At 38.8% G+C, this 15,402-nt stretch overlaps 1 protein-coding gene across 4 annotated transcripts in view; it reads left to right on the top strand.

Moving 5' to 3' along the window:
- gphna (gephyrin a) overlaps window positions 1-8,769 on the top strand; it is a 31,179-nt gene extending 22,410 nt beyond the window's left edge. For 3 of the 4 annotated variants that reach the window (XM_069160875.1, XM_069160874.1, XM_069160871.1), the window contains 7 exons: window positions 1,100-1,187; window positions 1,531-1,604; window positions 2,312-2,376; window positions 3,540-3,643; window positions 4,551-4,647; window positions 4,761-4,899; window positions 5,028-8,769. In XM_069160875.1, coding sequence (XP_069016976.1) covers window positions 1,100-1,187; window positions 1,531-1,604; window positions 2,312-2,376; window positions 3,540-3,643; window positions 4,551-4,647; window positions 4,761-4,894 — 562 coding nt within the window. In that variant the 3' untranslated portion in view covers window positions 4,895-4,899; window positions 5,028-8,769. Of the gene's footprint in view, window positions 1-1,099; window positions 1,188-1,530; window positions 1,605-2,311; window positions 2,377-3,539; window positions 3,644-4,550; window positions 4,648-4,760; window positions 4,925-5,027 lie in introns of all 4 variants that reach the window. The other variant, XM_069160873.1, reaches the window with a different exon arrangement.
- The last annotated feature ends 6,633 nt before the right edge of the window (window positions 8,770-15,402 follow it).

The following is a 15,402-nucleotide window of genomic DNA, read 5'->3' as shown; positions in this document are numbered from 1 at the left end:
GTGCCTGAGTCCTTCACCTCTCGGAATTCCCTTTGTAAAATCTAAATCAAAACAGAATGCATTGATTTCCACAATTATGTAAACCCATATTTAATTCAAAATAGACCAAAGACAACATATCATATGTTGAAACTGAGAAATGTTGTTATTTCATAAAAAAATATCTGCTAATTTTGAATTGATGCCAGCAACATGTTTAAAAAAAAACATAGGGACAAGGGCCAACAAAAGACTGGAGAAGTTGTGTAAAGCGAAAAGAAACACCTGGTGGAACATCTCACAACTAATTAGGTTAACTGGCAACAGGTCTGTAACGTGATTGGGTATAAAAAGAGCATCCCAGAGAGTCTTTCAGCAACATTTTGGAGCAACATATGCCTCCATCCAGACAACGTGATTTTCACGGAAGGCCTTGCTTATTTCAGCAAAACAATGCCAAACTGCATTCTGCACGTATTACAACACCATGTTAAACGTGTTAGAAGAGACCGGGTGCTAAACTGGCCTGCCTGCAGTCCAGACTTGTCACCCATTTAAAACATTTGCCGCATTACGAAACAAAAAAAATACAACAAAGGGGACCCCGAAAGGTTGAGCAGTTCAAATACTATATCAGGCAAAAATGGGACAGCATTTCACTTTCAAAACTCCAGCAACTGGCATCCTCAGCTCCCAAATGTTTAGTGTTGTTAAAAGAAGAGGTGAGGCAAAACAGTGGTAAACATGCCCCTGTCCCAAGTTTTTTTGAAACGTGTTGCTGGTATCAAATTTAAAGTGAGCATACACTTTCCAAAAAACAAAACGATTTCTCAGGTTCAACATTTGATATGTTGTTGCTGTATTTTCAGACCACCTTTCCTGACAAACACCCGCTTCTTTCATCCTTCACATCATTAGTTTTGGACACAGGTTTTCCAATAATAATGTTGAATCCAACAAAAACCCCACAACATTACTATGACATCGACAGGGTTATTTTCACAGACTTGACAAAGCTCTTCCACAGCAACAGAAGACATTATACAACTGTTTTCATATGGGAAGCGGCACTCCCCTTCGGTCCTAAACTGAGTTTAATGTGTCAAGCTTGTGTTTGCAGCCCAGATGACCTGCTGTCAGCTCTCCATGAGGGAATCAGTCGTGCTGATGTCATCATCACCTCAGGGGGTGTGTCCATGGGAGAGAAGGTAACTATGTCCTTTTAGTATTCTAACAAAAAGAATTGGCAGATATGTTAAGGTGATGTTTTGGGCCCTCATTTATAAAATATTACACAGGATTCATGCTAAAACCAAATGAGCACTTAGAATCGAGGATGAACTGAACTGTTAAAGATTCCTTCAAAGTATTTTCCACATATGAGTTTGGACAAATATGGATGTAAACCACAACTTGATTGGTTAGCGGAGGCCTTCGTCAGCAAGGCGGTATTTTTTTTTTTTAGTTCTGCTATAAAAACAAACAAAAGCATTTGACGCTAATTCAGTTTTACAGTATTATTGATCTCTGTGTGCCTGTGTTTGTCATCAGGACTACCTGAAACAAGTACTGGATATCGACCTGCATGCCCAGATCCACTTTGGACGAGTCTTTATGAAGCCAGGGTGAGTGGGAGGTGGTCTGCCCAGGTGCTGGGGGGCATCTAAAACAGAGGAAATGGGTTGTGCTCCAGCATTGATAAATGTTTGTAGATGGTTTCCGTTTTGTCTGTTTTGTGTTTATTGCTGATATTTTTTAGTTTTTGCTGTAATGCACTGACAAAACAGTTTGCTGTGTTTTAGTTAAAGACCACTGTCCTATTGCCGGTGTTGTACCTGGATACCTCCCCCCAGAGAAAAGGCTCTTTTGTACTTTGCGGATCCCTGAGCATTTGGTGTAAGGGCTGGCAGTTGAGACACCACTCATGACACGCTGTGGCGCCTGTATGTTTTTTTTTTAGCTTCAGCGCCTGAACGTGACGCGGACACAACCAGTGGGAAAAATAGCCTTTACAGTATAACTGCTGGCAGCAGTACTACTTCTGCTGCTTGTTGTATCACTGACAGACAGACAGACTTTATTGATCCCGCAAGGGGACATTTTTTCGTTACAGCTGCATGGAAGATATGGCAAAGGCAATATAAATTACAAAATAAAAAGAGAGGTATTAAAGGTATAAATATCAAAAACATAAAAATGCACAGTATATACAAATAAAATAGAATAAGTTAATCAGTTTAAATTAAATTAAATCAAAAACAGTGCAACAGTGATGCTACCACTATCTCTAATCACCGATATGACTAATGACCTGTGTGTTTCTGTTTCTCAGTCTTCCCACTACCTTTGCCACAGCTGACATTGATGGAATACGGAAACTCATCTTTGCTCTGCCAGGTACTGTATTTATGTCTGAGGTAACTGGATATGTTGTTTTGATGTTGCCAAGTGTGTATCCGCTTTTTGGACGCTCTGTATTCAGTGCTCACTCGCCTAACACCTATTAAGATTATATTATTAGTTTATGATATTAGTTGGTAAAAGCCACGTCACATTTTGCTCTATGTAATCTATACCTTGGCACCAGAACAGTAAGCACTTTGGAAGGGGAGTGAGGGTCACATTGCGGCACATAACGGGATATGGTTTGTTTGCCAGTTCTCATGCATTACATATCTGTATTTTAGGTGTTATTTACAGCTTAATACCTCTCAAAAATCTGTCAAACAATTGTGAAAGTAGGTTAACATCAGCACTTGCTTCTTGTAAGTAGTAAGTAGTAAGTTGAAAATGTTCAGTTGTCAGTCTTGTTTCATTGAGTGTACCCCCCTCCCCCCTCCCACTGTGAATGTTTGATGTAATCAATATGGAAACAAGAATACAGGCATTTGTATTATTTATTTTTTTTGCAGTGTTTGACATTTATGTCTGACATCTGTGCAACATAAATGCACCATTACCCTCGGCTCACTCAGCGGAAGACTCTCGTGGCAAAGCAGAATTATGAAACTAGCTGCTCAGTCAGATTTCTAGGGAGGCTGCAGCTCAATTGGTAGAGTGGGTTGCACACTAATCAGAAGGTTGGTGGTTCAATCCCCAGCTCCTCCTGTCCATATGCCTAAGTGTCCTTGCGCAAGACACTGAACCCTAAAAAAAAAAATGCTCCCGTGTGTTGTAAGTCGCTTTGGATAAAAGTGTCAGCTAAATGTAATGTAGTGTAAATTTCTAGATGTGGTTGTTGGTGGAAGGGCACTCCTGACTGTTTGCCCATTGTGAGTTTTTGTTGTGTCAATACAATAATGTTGTCTTCAGTGTTGATTCTGACTTTAAAATCAAGATACATTTAATTATCGGGTACAATAAAGTGCAAAGTTAGATATCAGCAGCCGACGCAAACCTTACAGCTACACCACGTTGGAGACAGTGCAGGATGACAGTGCACATTTCTACAACAGACACCGTATGAAATGGATAGAATTACAGTGGTACCCACTAATTATGGAATTGATTCGTCAGAAGTAGTACCGTAGTAAGGTTTCCCTTCGTTGTGTTTCTTTCAGGCAACCCAGTGTCTGCAGTGGTGACGTGTAACCTGTTTGTGATTCCGGCTCTGAGGAAGATGCAAGGCATTCTGGACCCTAGACCTACAATTATTAAAGCTCGGGTAAGAGATGCACAGACTCTCGCACACGCACACACAGTCACACACACACGCACACACATAAACACACAAATTATTGATAAGCTATTAAGTGTGCAGACCGTTCTAACGCTGCTGACGTGTCTGTGAGCAAGACAGTGAATCTCCAACCAGCTACAAGGAACCGGAACTTTCGGCCTGACCGTGAGGGAAGCACAATATTTAGAACTTCGCTATGGCAAATCAATAACCATATTGTGTTAAATTATTTGGTAAACTTTGAATTGAAAACAAAATGTAAATTGTGAGAAGAAAAAGCGTCAGTTAACCATATAGTAACATAATATGCTGCTGTTGATGCCTGAAACCCACAGTCTGTATGTAAATGAATGCAAACAGGTTTTTTTTTTTTTTATAATAGTACAAAACGACGCATTTATTGAAATATTAGTATGAAATTGAGAATTTGATATTATTTTAAAGTTACAGACAATTACTTTCACAGTTGTAAGGTTTTGGAATATGTAGTAATTGAGAAATGTTTTTACTCACTTTTCGCGTTGAGAGGTATCTGAGATGATGGATACTTCTCTCAAATCTCTCCTGTCAGCAGCAAGGGGAATACGATTAAAAAAAAAACAGCTACCTTGGATCTATTCACCTACCAACACCACTAGATCTCACTAATTAACATGTTTAATATTGTTTGTTCAATCAGTTTGACGTGCATAAAGAATGGCCCTGTGGTTCTTATCTCACTTGATATGTCAAATCGGTGTTTTTACCCCCAAAAAAGCTAGTCATTGTTTTTGGTAGGAAGGCATGTAGCTGGACAATGTTTTTATGCAATGAATTCAAATATTTGATGAGTCCCTTTACTGTGTCTGTGTCTGTGTCTGTGTGTGTGGGTGGGTGGGTCGGTGTATTTTAGCTTTCCTGTGATGTTAAGCTGGATCCTAGACCAGAGTACCACCGCTGTATTCTAACCTGGCATCATCAGGAGCCACTGCCCTGGGCACAAAGCACAGGTGTGTACACACGTGTACACACACACACACACACACACACACACACACACTGACTGACTGACTGACTCACCAATGCATGATCCTCGCCTCTCGCTCTCTCTCTCTCTCTCCAGGCAACCAGGTATCCAGCAGGCTGATGTCAATGCGTAGCGCCAATGGCCTGCTGATGTTGCCTCCTAAAACAGAGCAGTATGTGGAGCTGCACAAGGGAGAGGTCGTGGATGTCATGGTCATTGGACGGCTATGATGCAGGTACTTCAGGCTCTCATGTGTTTTGGTATGTTTCTATTCACTTACTGTCACTCGGAGGTTTGCACATGTGTTTTACTTCATAAAGGGGCACAAAAACTCACAGTCGCCCAAAATGTTTTTTTCTCCAGACTTGAGTGTCACTCGCTACCGATTACCATGGCAGTGCCAGGACTTCTTGTCTGGACAGAAAACGGGCGGGGGCTAGAAGTGATGCATGTCTACCTGGTCGCCATTAGCTGTGATGTCATATGCAACAGCCAATCGGAGCCAGCGCAGGCTGAATCCTCATTGGGCTGCTCTGAGGAGATCACTGTATTTCAATGAAGAAAAAAAATGTGAAAAAAATATATAAAATATGAGATTTATTCTGTAATATTATTATTATTATTATCCTGATGATAATGATTATTAATATTCTTAATTAATATTCTATTTATTATTATTATCATGGTTCTGACTGAATATTATCATCTTAGTAGTATTCAAGCCCTCTTCTCTCCTGTTCCTTTGCTTTGTGCGTTTAACATTTTTCCCTGGTAGATATTGAGATATAGAGACTTTTCCCTTCTTCCTCCACTCCTCCTGACCTTTTTCCTTTTCTCCCACCCTACCTTTTCTTCTTCTTCTTCTTCTTCTTCTTCTTCTTCTTCTTCTTCTTCTTCTTCTTCTTCTTCCATTTCTACTTCTACCTTTTCTACTGCTCTGCTCTGGTGCTTCTTTAAAAAAAAAAAAAAAAAAAATCAAAACTTCATGATATCCAGTCCCTGTGGTACATCTCTTGGAACACACTGACATCAGTATTGACTCAAATATGAACTAAAGGCTGCTAAAGACATCTTTTGATTGAAGCTGCTGTTATAGTTTGTGCTAGTACACTGAATATTACTTTTTTGCCCCCCCCCCCCCCAAAAAAAAAGGGAAAAGAAATTCAAGGATCCTTTGTATTTTTTTTTTTTTTTTTTTTTTTATCATTTTTTTCTCCAGATATATCACTTTCAGACACTGAAACACTAAAACTCACCATGACACACAATGAGTGGGTCACTGGCTCATATTTTAGGGCAAGGTGAGACAGTACTTAATCCCCCCCTCTCCCCACCACACTGGAATGATTTATTTGGTCTGACGTCAAGTATAAAAGTAATAAGATGCATAATGACTTCTGTGATCTGTAGTCATCCCAGAGGTAGGCCACACTGACAGTATAAGTCTTACCCTGCATTCAAGTGGTGTTTGATGTACCTGAGTCTCAAGTTTACATCATAATTATACAGTACGCAATTAATATACAGTCTTTGATAAATGTGTTTTTTTTTGTTTGTTGTAATGTTAAGACTATTAAAAGATAAGGCTGACTTCTTATTTTTCTTACTGTTATAAAATCCCACGAAAAGACCAAAAGCAGCAGTCTGTTAGTTCATCTCTTAATACGTTCTGATTTTCTTCTCTTTTTTTTTTTTTTTAGATAGTACTCACTGAAGATGACAATCCTTAAAGAAATCATTTGACATTTTGGGAAATACTCGTATTTGCTTTCTCGCTATGAAGTAAGATGAGAAGACTGATATCTCTTATCTGTCTGAGAAATATGAAGCTACAGCTGGAAGACTTTGACTCCATAAAGATAAAAAAACAACAACAAAAAACACGTAGTTTGGCTCAGTCCAAAGAAAACTAAATCTAAAAACCAACACAAATTGATGTTTTTATGCTTCTCGTTACTATTTGACAGACATGAGGGTAGCAGATGGAGCTTCATAGGCAGCAGAAAAATGGGAAAATTGCTATCGTGTAACTTCATGTGAAAATGACATTTTCAAAATATTGGTCAGAAATATATAAGTCCAATTTTTTAATATGCACCTTAATTTCCCAAAACAGCTCAGCACCGCAGTTTTTAGCCAATTTGACACAAACAGAAGTTATGGGGGACGATTACCAGCTGTAGATTAATCACATTTGGTACCCCAGTGAGTATTTCTGGTAGCGGGAATGTTGTATGTGGGATTTTTTTTTTTTTCATGGGATTTGTTGACACAATGAAAAATATAGAATACTGTCATATTATTCTTATCAGTGAACTCGCCAAAGATTACTATGCTTAACAACAGCTTGTCTCAAAGGGCTGACTAATGTTTGGCCAATCAGGAGCCTCCATCTTTGTTCAAAAAGTTTGCCACGAAACTACAGGAACATAAGCGAACGAGCTACTGGAATGAGTTGTAACATAGTATATTCCCAACTCAGAAAACTCTGACCCGACATCACTTGAAAGCAGGGTGTCACATTCAGGTGCTCGTAAACTACACTATATCTGCCATGAAGTTGTTAAGGTGCTTGTTTAAGTCAAAAAAGAATCAATACAGTTCATGGCTACGAATCCAAGACTTTATTTGACTGCTTTTCTGTCAACGTACTGTATGTCCTCTAAGCATATAGAAGACCTCATCTGATACAGCCCACTAGAAAAGCCTAGTTTACGCCAAGCATTAATGAGATAGTAGACCCTGTTGGCTGTAGTAACCAGCTGGTTCAACACTGACCTTAAATCGTTTACCAATTAAGAGTGACCATGCAAATGCATATGTAATCTGTGAGTCCCAAGCATTCACCAATACTCCATGACTTAATCCTTCTAGTTCCTCCGATTCTTCATATTAGTGTATTTAGTGCCACACACACACACACCTATATTGTCAAAGGTCTAATGCTGCATTCAGGTCATGCAGGAATAACTGCTAACAAAGCTCTGGAACTTATTCAAAGTTAATGGTACTGAAACACACTAAGATGACAAACCTGATGTTGTTCCTGGATGTCAGTTGTTGATGTTCTTATTTCAGTTACCCCAGTTAGAAACATGACATGAACAGTATTTCCTGATTAAAAAAAAAACAAAAACAAAACAAAAAACAAACTCATGTCTATGACCTTTCCTTGTTGAACTGAATGCAATAGTGGTCAGTATTTCTGAGCTTTGACCGCTCTCCTGATAAGCTGACACACTCTTTTCAACCCTTCCCCTTCTTTATCATTGTCCTATTTTCCTCCTTTCCTTCTTCAACACTTGCATGCCCATAAAGGGGGGGTGTGTCTTTCTCTTTGGGCAGGTGTGCTTCCAGGCAGGAGACCAGGGTGCAGCACCTGGGTGGGGCTTCTGATCTCACTAAATGTTATGTGGATGACAATTTTGGATGTCATTATTGGTGTGTAAGCTCTAGTACCAATGCTGTCTTTATTTATTCCTGTAGCTTGGTTTTCAGAAACTTCCCAGTTACCTCAAATGCACCATATACAGTTTATATATCAGTGGCTCATGCTGCATTCATGTCATGTAAGACAGACTTAGAAGAACAGGGTGCCATTTTTTTGCAACACATTAAAGGTAGTCATGAAGACTGAAAGGCATGAAAATTAAATCTCTCTCTTTCTCTCTCTCTCTCTCTCTCTCTCTCTCTCATTCTCTCATAGAGATATGTCCATACAGATCAATATAGATATCAACACATTTCAACATTTATGTTCATCCCACATTCTGGCAGCTCATATTTATCTCCGTTATGACATGAACGCAGCATTAGAACATGTCCTGGCACCTGCTCAAGGAGAACCAATCAAACCCAGACAGATTCATTTGAGTAAGAAGAAGCAGGTTATTGTTAAACTGCCTTTGTACTGAGTGATTCGTAACACTGGACTGAACTCAGTGTCACACTGCACACACTATAAACTATGACCAGCACTTGTAATGAAGCAATGACACAGCATTCTACTACTACTGTATAAATATAATGAAGAGGATGTTTTTTCTGTAATGATATTATTGAAACTAAAAATGAATTAATAAAAATAATCCTGATTATTCTGTAATTTCTGTTTGGCCGCTTCACTTTTTCTCAAATGATCTGTGATGCCGTGACGACGTAATCGTGAATGAAGTCGGTTTGTCTCATCATTGTACAAGTGCTCAGCTGATTTCAAATGGGAAATAATGGCGTTTAAAGACCTTCTTAGCGGTGACAAATTTGCTGTTGCACGAAGCCCTGCATGAGAAGTAACAGTAAGGTAACAAAGCTACCACAGTTGCATGCAGTAGTTTTAATATAGTGAGTCAAAGCTTTGTTTTGAACACCTAATTTTGCCATTATGCGATGAATTAACAACAACAACAAAAAAAAAGATGTCTAACGCTAAATATGATAAATCCAAATAACATAAATAAAAAAAATATATCTGAAACTTTGATTGAGCTACATATTTTCCGAAGCCTTTTTTTTTTTTAGTTTGGGCTCATGTTTTGTCGTTAATTGTGGCTCGTTTTAATACAAACTGCTCAATAAATAGAATAATAACAGCGCAAACGCAGCGTTCACGTGCTGCGTTCCATAAAGCAGCGTGTCTGATTGGCTTAGACCAGATTCCTTTTCACCGCTGCATCCAATCAGCGTCATCGTTTCATACCGTCGGTGAACATGTCTCCGCCCCCCCCGTTGTCTGGAGTTGACAGTCTGAGAGGAAGAGGAAGAGGAGGAGGAGGAAGAGGAGGAGGAGGAAGAAGGTTGTCGCTGCTGTTGTCCGACAAAACGAGCAACAAAAGTCTTGTTAGAAAACTGAATTAGAAAAAGAAATTAATTAATTTGAACTCTTAATTGCGCCAGGTTGGATTAAATCGGACACTTTTCATTACGAGCTCCCACATTTTGTTGGATTTAGCAGTTGACGGAGGAAGGTTGGACGGCGCGGAAGTTCTCCCAAGTGTTTTTATTTTATTTATTTATTTATTTATTATTATTTATTTTTTTCCTGCTTCTGGTCTTTCTGGTCTTTTTGTTATCAACAGGTTGCCGCAGGAAGAAAGCGAGCTAACTGCTAACATTAGCCTCGATAACACCAACACGTTTGCTCATAAAGAGCGTTTCTGTTAACGGAGGGGAAACACAACAAATAAATAAATACAAAGGTTCACGGCGACGGAAAAGCTTTACGTTTCTACCGGAAAAATAAAATAAATAAATACAAACTCAAGAGAATGAGCTCACGGACTCGTAAGTTTTGATAGTTTAAGAACTGGCTGACCAAAACAGACGTTTCTTTTTTTTTTGAGCTAGCGTTAAGTTAGCTCGCTGCGTGAACTCCGACGTACAATACATTCATTTAAATTATTCACAGTTACACCAAAGGACTTTATTTTTTATTTATTTTTGCTGGGTTAATGTGCCGTTTTTAAAAAAAAAAAAAAAAATTAAATTAAATTTTTTTTTTTAATTTTTTTTAATCCAGCAGCGTATTATAGTATTTTAAACCACAACATGTCGCACAATACTTCATAGAAAAACCCACTGAACTAGTGTTATTACGAAGGATATCAGATTTACTGTAGCCAGCTAGTTCCTGCTTGTTGTATAAAATAATAATAATAATAATAATAATAATAAAAAGTTGGTGTCAGCACCACCGGATGCTTAAACTCCCACTTCGATTTAAAATGTAAAGGCGGTTTCTGTCGTTGTAACAACAGGCATCTTTTTTTTTTTGTATTAGTGATAAAGTTGTACGTGCAGCTTTCTGGGGAATATTAGTTTCTCTTTTGTTTTACCTGCTTCCATGTTGTAAAAAGAGCAAAAACAGCCCACATGTTTTTTTGTTCGAGCTTATCTCGAGAGGACGGTATGTATGTGATTTACACCAGTACTATTGAGGACAGTGTAAATGGTATGTCCCCCCCCCCAAAAAAAGTTTATTTCCTAATGTTTTCTTGTTTTATATCGCATACCAAATCCTCTTTGATTAGTCAGGAGTTTTTTTTATTTTTATTTTATTATAAGCCTATGTTGTGTTTTTCCAGACAAACGTTTTTTTCTTTTTTGGCTCGTATGCAAACAAGGAGGGTGAAGCAAAAAAAACAAACAACGACGCAGACACGGAGGTGTCGAGGAGGAGAAAGGCAAATGTGACTGCGTTATCGCAGTTCGCCCGTCCTTGAACGGGACAGTCGCTGAAATCACTGATGTCAGTTCTCCCCTTTGCAGCGTCATGCCCGAGGCCGTCGGTGTGGTTTCGGTGACGACACTAATGCTGCCTCGGCTGGTTTTCCGTCACACTGCCGTGGTTTCAGCCTCACACGGCTGTGTTTTGGGGCCGAGCTTCCGCCCCTCGAACAAACACGGACGCTGAATTTGGACTAAACGTGGAACCGAGTGAAGTTTTAGTGTCGGCACCTTTTCGCGGAGAAAATGTAAAAATGCTACACAAGTTCACAGAAGGGAGTGTGAACTCACGGCGTCGTTGACCTTTGATCGCCGGACTCTTATCAGTTCACCCGTGGTATCAAGTGAATGTTTTTTTTGCATTTGAAATTCCCTCAAGGCCATTCTCGTGATGTCGTGTACAGTGGAAAAACATAATGCCTCCGGCTGTGGCTACTGTAAGGCGTACAAACAGCAATACAAAAAAAAAAAAGTATAAAAATAAAACAGCATTCTTTATTATGTCAGTTTCACTGACGGATACCGGATCTGTCTTGTTAGATGAAGGTTCAAACAGGATAGTTGGAGTGAAACCATCAAGTAACGCTGTGGTTCAGGCACAGTTACCCCCTGCTGATAGGATTCAGTGGAAAACAAAAACGAGTGTGACAGGGTATTCAGTCCCTGCCGGATTTCACAGAGGCTTCTAGTTATCGTAGCGATTGAAAATTCTTGATTTTGCGGCGACTTTTTTCATTAATTCATTTATTTATTTTTTTGCAGTAAAATTGCCAAGGCGAGCAGAAAATGTTTTTTTTTTGTTTTTTTTTCACAACTACCTGATAAAAGAATAATTGGTAATCACTTCCTTTGATAATAATCACGCTGCACATCACAGAAATATTTTAGTTCTAATCTTTTATTTTATTTATTTATTGAACTTAGAAAACCATGGGGCTCAAAGTTGCAAGTAATTAATAAAAGTAAAAACAAACAACGCTACAGACCGTGACTATAATATAGAATACAAAGCTACACCTGCTTTCAATGCCGTTTACTTAATATTAATTGAGCACATCCTCTGTGCACAAAAAACAAGTGCAGTCTCTCCGACTTAAATTGTGCATGAAACTAATTTAACATGCGGTATTCATGATTTCATGAATATTTGTCACTAATATTGTAGCGATTGTTTGAATTTGCGTTAATTACAGTCATCACAAGATTGCAATTTCCCGAAGGGACTCGGTATCGTCCTTGAAAGTTTGTAGTATGCCATCGTGTCCCTTTGAAGATCAATTATGCAATTAACCACTGGTACTTACAGATTTCATTTGTGTTTAGATGACTCTTTACAATCAAACGAATGCTTGAAGGAATTGTTCTATTTAGACAACACAAACCTGATGAAAGAAGGTTTATATGAAGGGCCTCGTACGTCTTTTTTATGCAAGTGTCGAATGCAGATTTGAGAGCAAAGTTCTTGCTCTGAGGGAGCAAATTGTGTGTGTGTATATGTGTGTGTGTGTGTGTGTACAGCCGTGATTTGGGTCAAAGTAAATCCCACCAACACAAACTCCCGTCTCATCCATCTGAGTAGGTCTCGACCGCGACGTCTATTTCAGCTCGCAATTAAACATTTTTGACTCGCAACCAACGAGGTCTGATTCACGATCGAAAGAAACTGGTTTCAGGAGCAAACATTCTCGAGTCTGTGACCAAAACTGTTTGGCAGAGTTTGCTCGCAATCCGAATGATTTTTAATTCTCAGTTTATGTGTTTTTACTCGCAAACTTGATTTCTGAGTGAGAAATTTGCTCTCAGAGCTGTTAAGAACGGGAGGAGGAACGTACTGAAGTTAACTCACCTTCGCTGTCACGTTTACCTTCGTTCATCATTATAAACCGTCCAGTAGGACAGGAGACCGACCGACGCTCGAAAACTCTTAACCGTCCAGGTATGAGGTCACCGGTGCTATGGCAACAGGGTCAAATCTGACTTTTGCGTACATACAGAGCGAGCTAGTGGAAGCCGCGAGGTCAGGACGGGCACGTTGGGCCGCAGGCCAGTGAAATACAGAAGTCCTCTGTTCTCTGGAGCGGCTCTCTTGCTCACTCTCGCTCGCTTTCTCACTCCGGTTCTCCGACCTGATTGGCGCCTGAAGTCAGGCAGCTGGCGAATCAAAATGTGTCACCAAAATCGGGGTTTGATTTTTTTTTTTTTAATTTATTTATTTTTTTTTTTTTTACTGGGGGTTGATGATGTCACCCGTTCAGTGTCGTCCACATCTGATGTCATCAAGATTCCTCCCCGGTCACGGCGAGTCGGTGTGGTTAATTGTAGTGTGCCGTTTGAACATTGGTTTTCAAAACTGCCTCGGCGAGCTGAAAACAATGGGTTGGTTGGTTGGTCGCGTAATCTGAAGTAGCTGCCTGACTTTAACACTTTAGTTTCAAGTTTAAAAATTGTAAAAACAATATGCTGTGTCTAAAACAGTTTCACAAATCCCCCCCCACCCCCCCTCAAAAAAATACAATTTGGCATAAAATGAATTGAATTATTCTAAAATAATAATTTTTGTCTATCTTATTTTATGTATAACGTATTTGTCAATGTTTTCATTTTGTGTTTTCTAACTAAATGTCCCCACTGTGGGATTAATATAGTCTTAAGTCATTTACCAACCAATTTGAGCAGGCATATACCCTACATTTCTAAAGCGTGGGGTGGACCAAATTTGAACATGCATTAATAATTCTACAAGTATGTTTCCATGGCAACTCCTTGCAAGACTGCAAGGAGTTGCATGACTTCATAGCTGAGTACTTTTCCACCCTAAGTATATCACTGCTTTTTTTTCCCCATGACATTGACGACAATCTGCTCATCTTTTTTTTTTTTAAATTCATGACATCATAACTAACGTGAAACATTTTTAAGTTATGTCTGTGGGGGGGGGGGGGGGGGGGGGGGGGGGGGCGTTGTGCTTGTGCGTGTTTTAACGCGAACCGTTAAATGCAAGATAACGGTCGACTCTGCTCCTGACGACATTATCTATTCACGCATCGAGACAGTTTTAGTCACTCTTTGGGTCAAGTACGACTGTTTTGATTTTCAATAGTTGTTGAACAGTTCTTTTCCGTCAGATCAGTTGTCGTTTGACTATTATTCAGTTTGAGTGGTCGCAATGCATCATTATTTATTATTATATCCTGGCTGTCGGAGGATTGGGTGAATTTTTGGCACCTCAGACATTTTGGTTGGCGTCTTTAGAAATTCTATAGGCCGATTACCTTTTTTTTTTTAGATATTACTGGAGTAATATTTACATGTTGCGTCTATAACTGTGCTCTCTTGACTTGTACTAAGCCGATAAAAAAAAACAAAACGTTAAATTCACTGTGGAATATTTCCCACCCGTTCATGTTTTCTTTTGTCTTCTTGCTTTCCTCTTTTAGCAGAATCTCACAGAATAAAGCTGCTTTTCTGTTTTTGTCAACATGGTGAGGAGGCAATCTTTTTTTTTTGGTGAAATTCATTGGTATTGGCAAGTGTCAAAACTGAATAGGGGTTCTGGTTGATTTGATCCGTACAGCGTGTGCCCAGAAGATTTAAGTTGTTTGTGGGCAGAATAAAATGGGTAGTTTCAGTTAACACATTTTACAAAATTGTCATAACCTACAGTGTATTGCTTGCTTTAATCCCTATTTTTCTGACATTTCCACTGGATGTCTTTCTACTAAAGCCCGACCCAATACTAGATTTTTAGGGCCGATGCTAATACCAGTAAGTACAAAAAAAAAAAAAAAAAATTCTATATAGATATTGACTGAAATGTAGTGACACACAGAAATGCAATGGAAGAAGGATATTTTACAGTTTAACAGTAAACTCTTCTCTTAAAGGACATCAGTGCGTTGAAATAGTGAACGTCACTGGTAATGTAGTGATTGTAGATAATTAAAAAATGATAACTATGAAAAGAACAATTTCTAAATTATCCCCAAACATGTTTTTCTGCAATATGTTCTGTAAAAAAATAATTTAAAAAAAAGTTTTCCATATTAGCACGTATCGGACATCATATCCGCTGATACCGATTATGTCTGTGATTGATCGATATACGCTCAAAAATAAACGGAATATAGTCGGCCTATCATAAAGCATGTTGCTAAATGAACTTTACTGTCATATCTTTATTTTGTCTTAATATCTAGTTATTTTTTTGTCTTTGTGTTTTCATTTTAAGTAAAAAAAAAAAAACCTTGAAATTTGTAAGTCTGGAAACTGAAATTTAATAACATAACATTTTGGGAGTCATGTTACTATTTCTTTTTGTGAGCTCCTACTCTGTAGAGATTTTTGACTTCTCCTACACACATTGAACATGTCAATCCTTCCACTCCCCTAAGGCTTACTGGTATTTTACAGGCATTTAATTAGCATACACGGCTCTGCAATTATTTTCTCCCATTTCTCTAAACCAGTCCATGAGGAATTACATCATTTCTCAAGTTTTGTGCTTACACGCATTGAT

This window comes from Embiotoca jacksoni, unplaced genomic scaffold (assembly GCF_022577435.1).
Source record: "Embiotoca jacksoni isolate LCO1_2020_lvr unplaced genomic scaffold, fEmbJac1.0.p SCAF_27, whole genome shotgun sequence".
NCBI lineage: Eukaryota > Metazoa > Chordata > Actinopteri > Embiotocidae > Embiotoca > Embiotoca jacksoni.
This window is presented reverse-complemented; position numbering and strand designations above follow the sequence as displayed.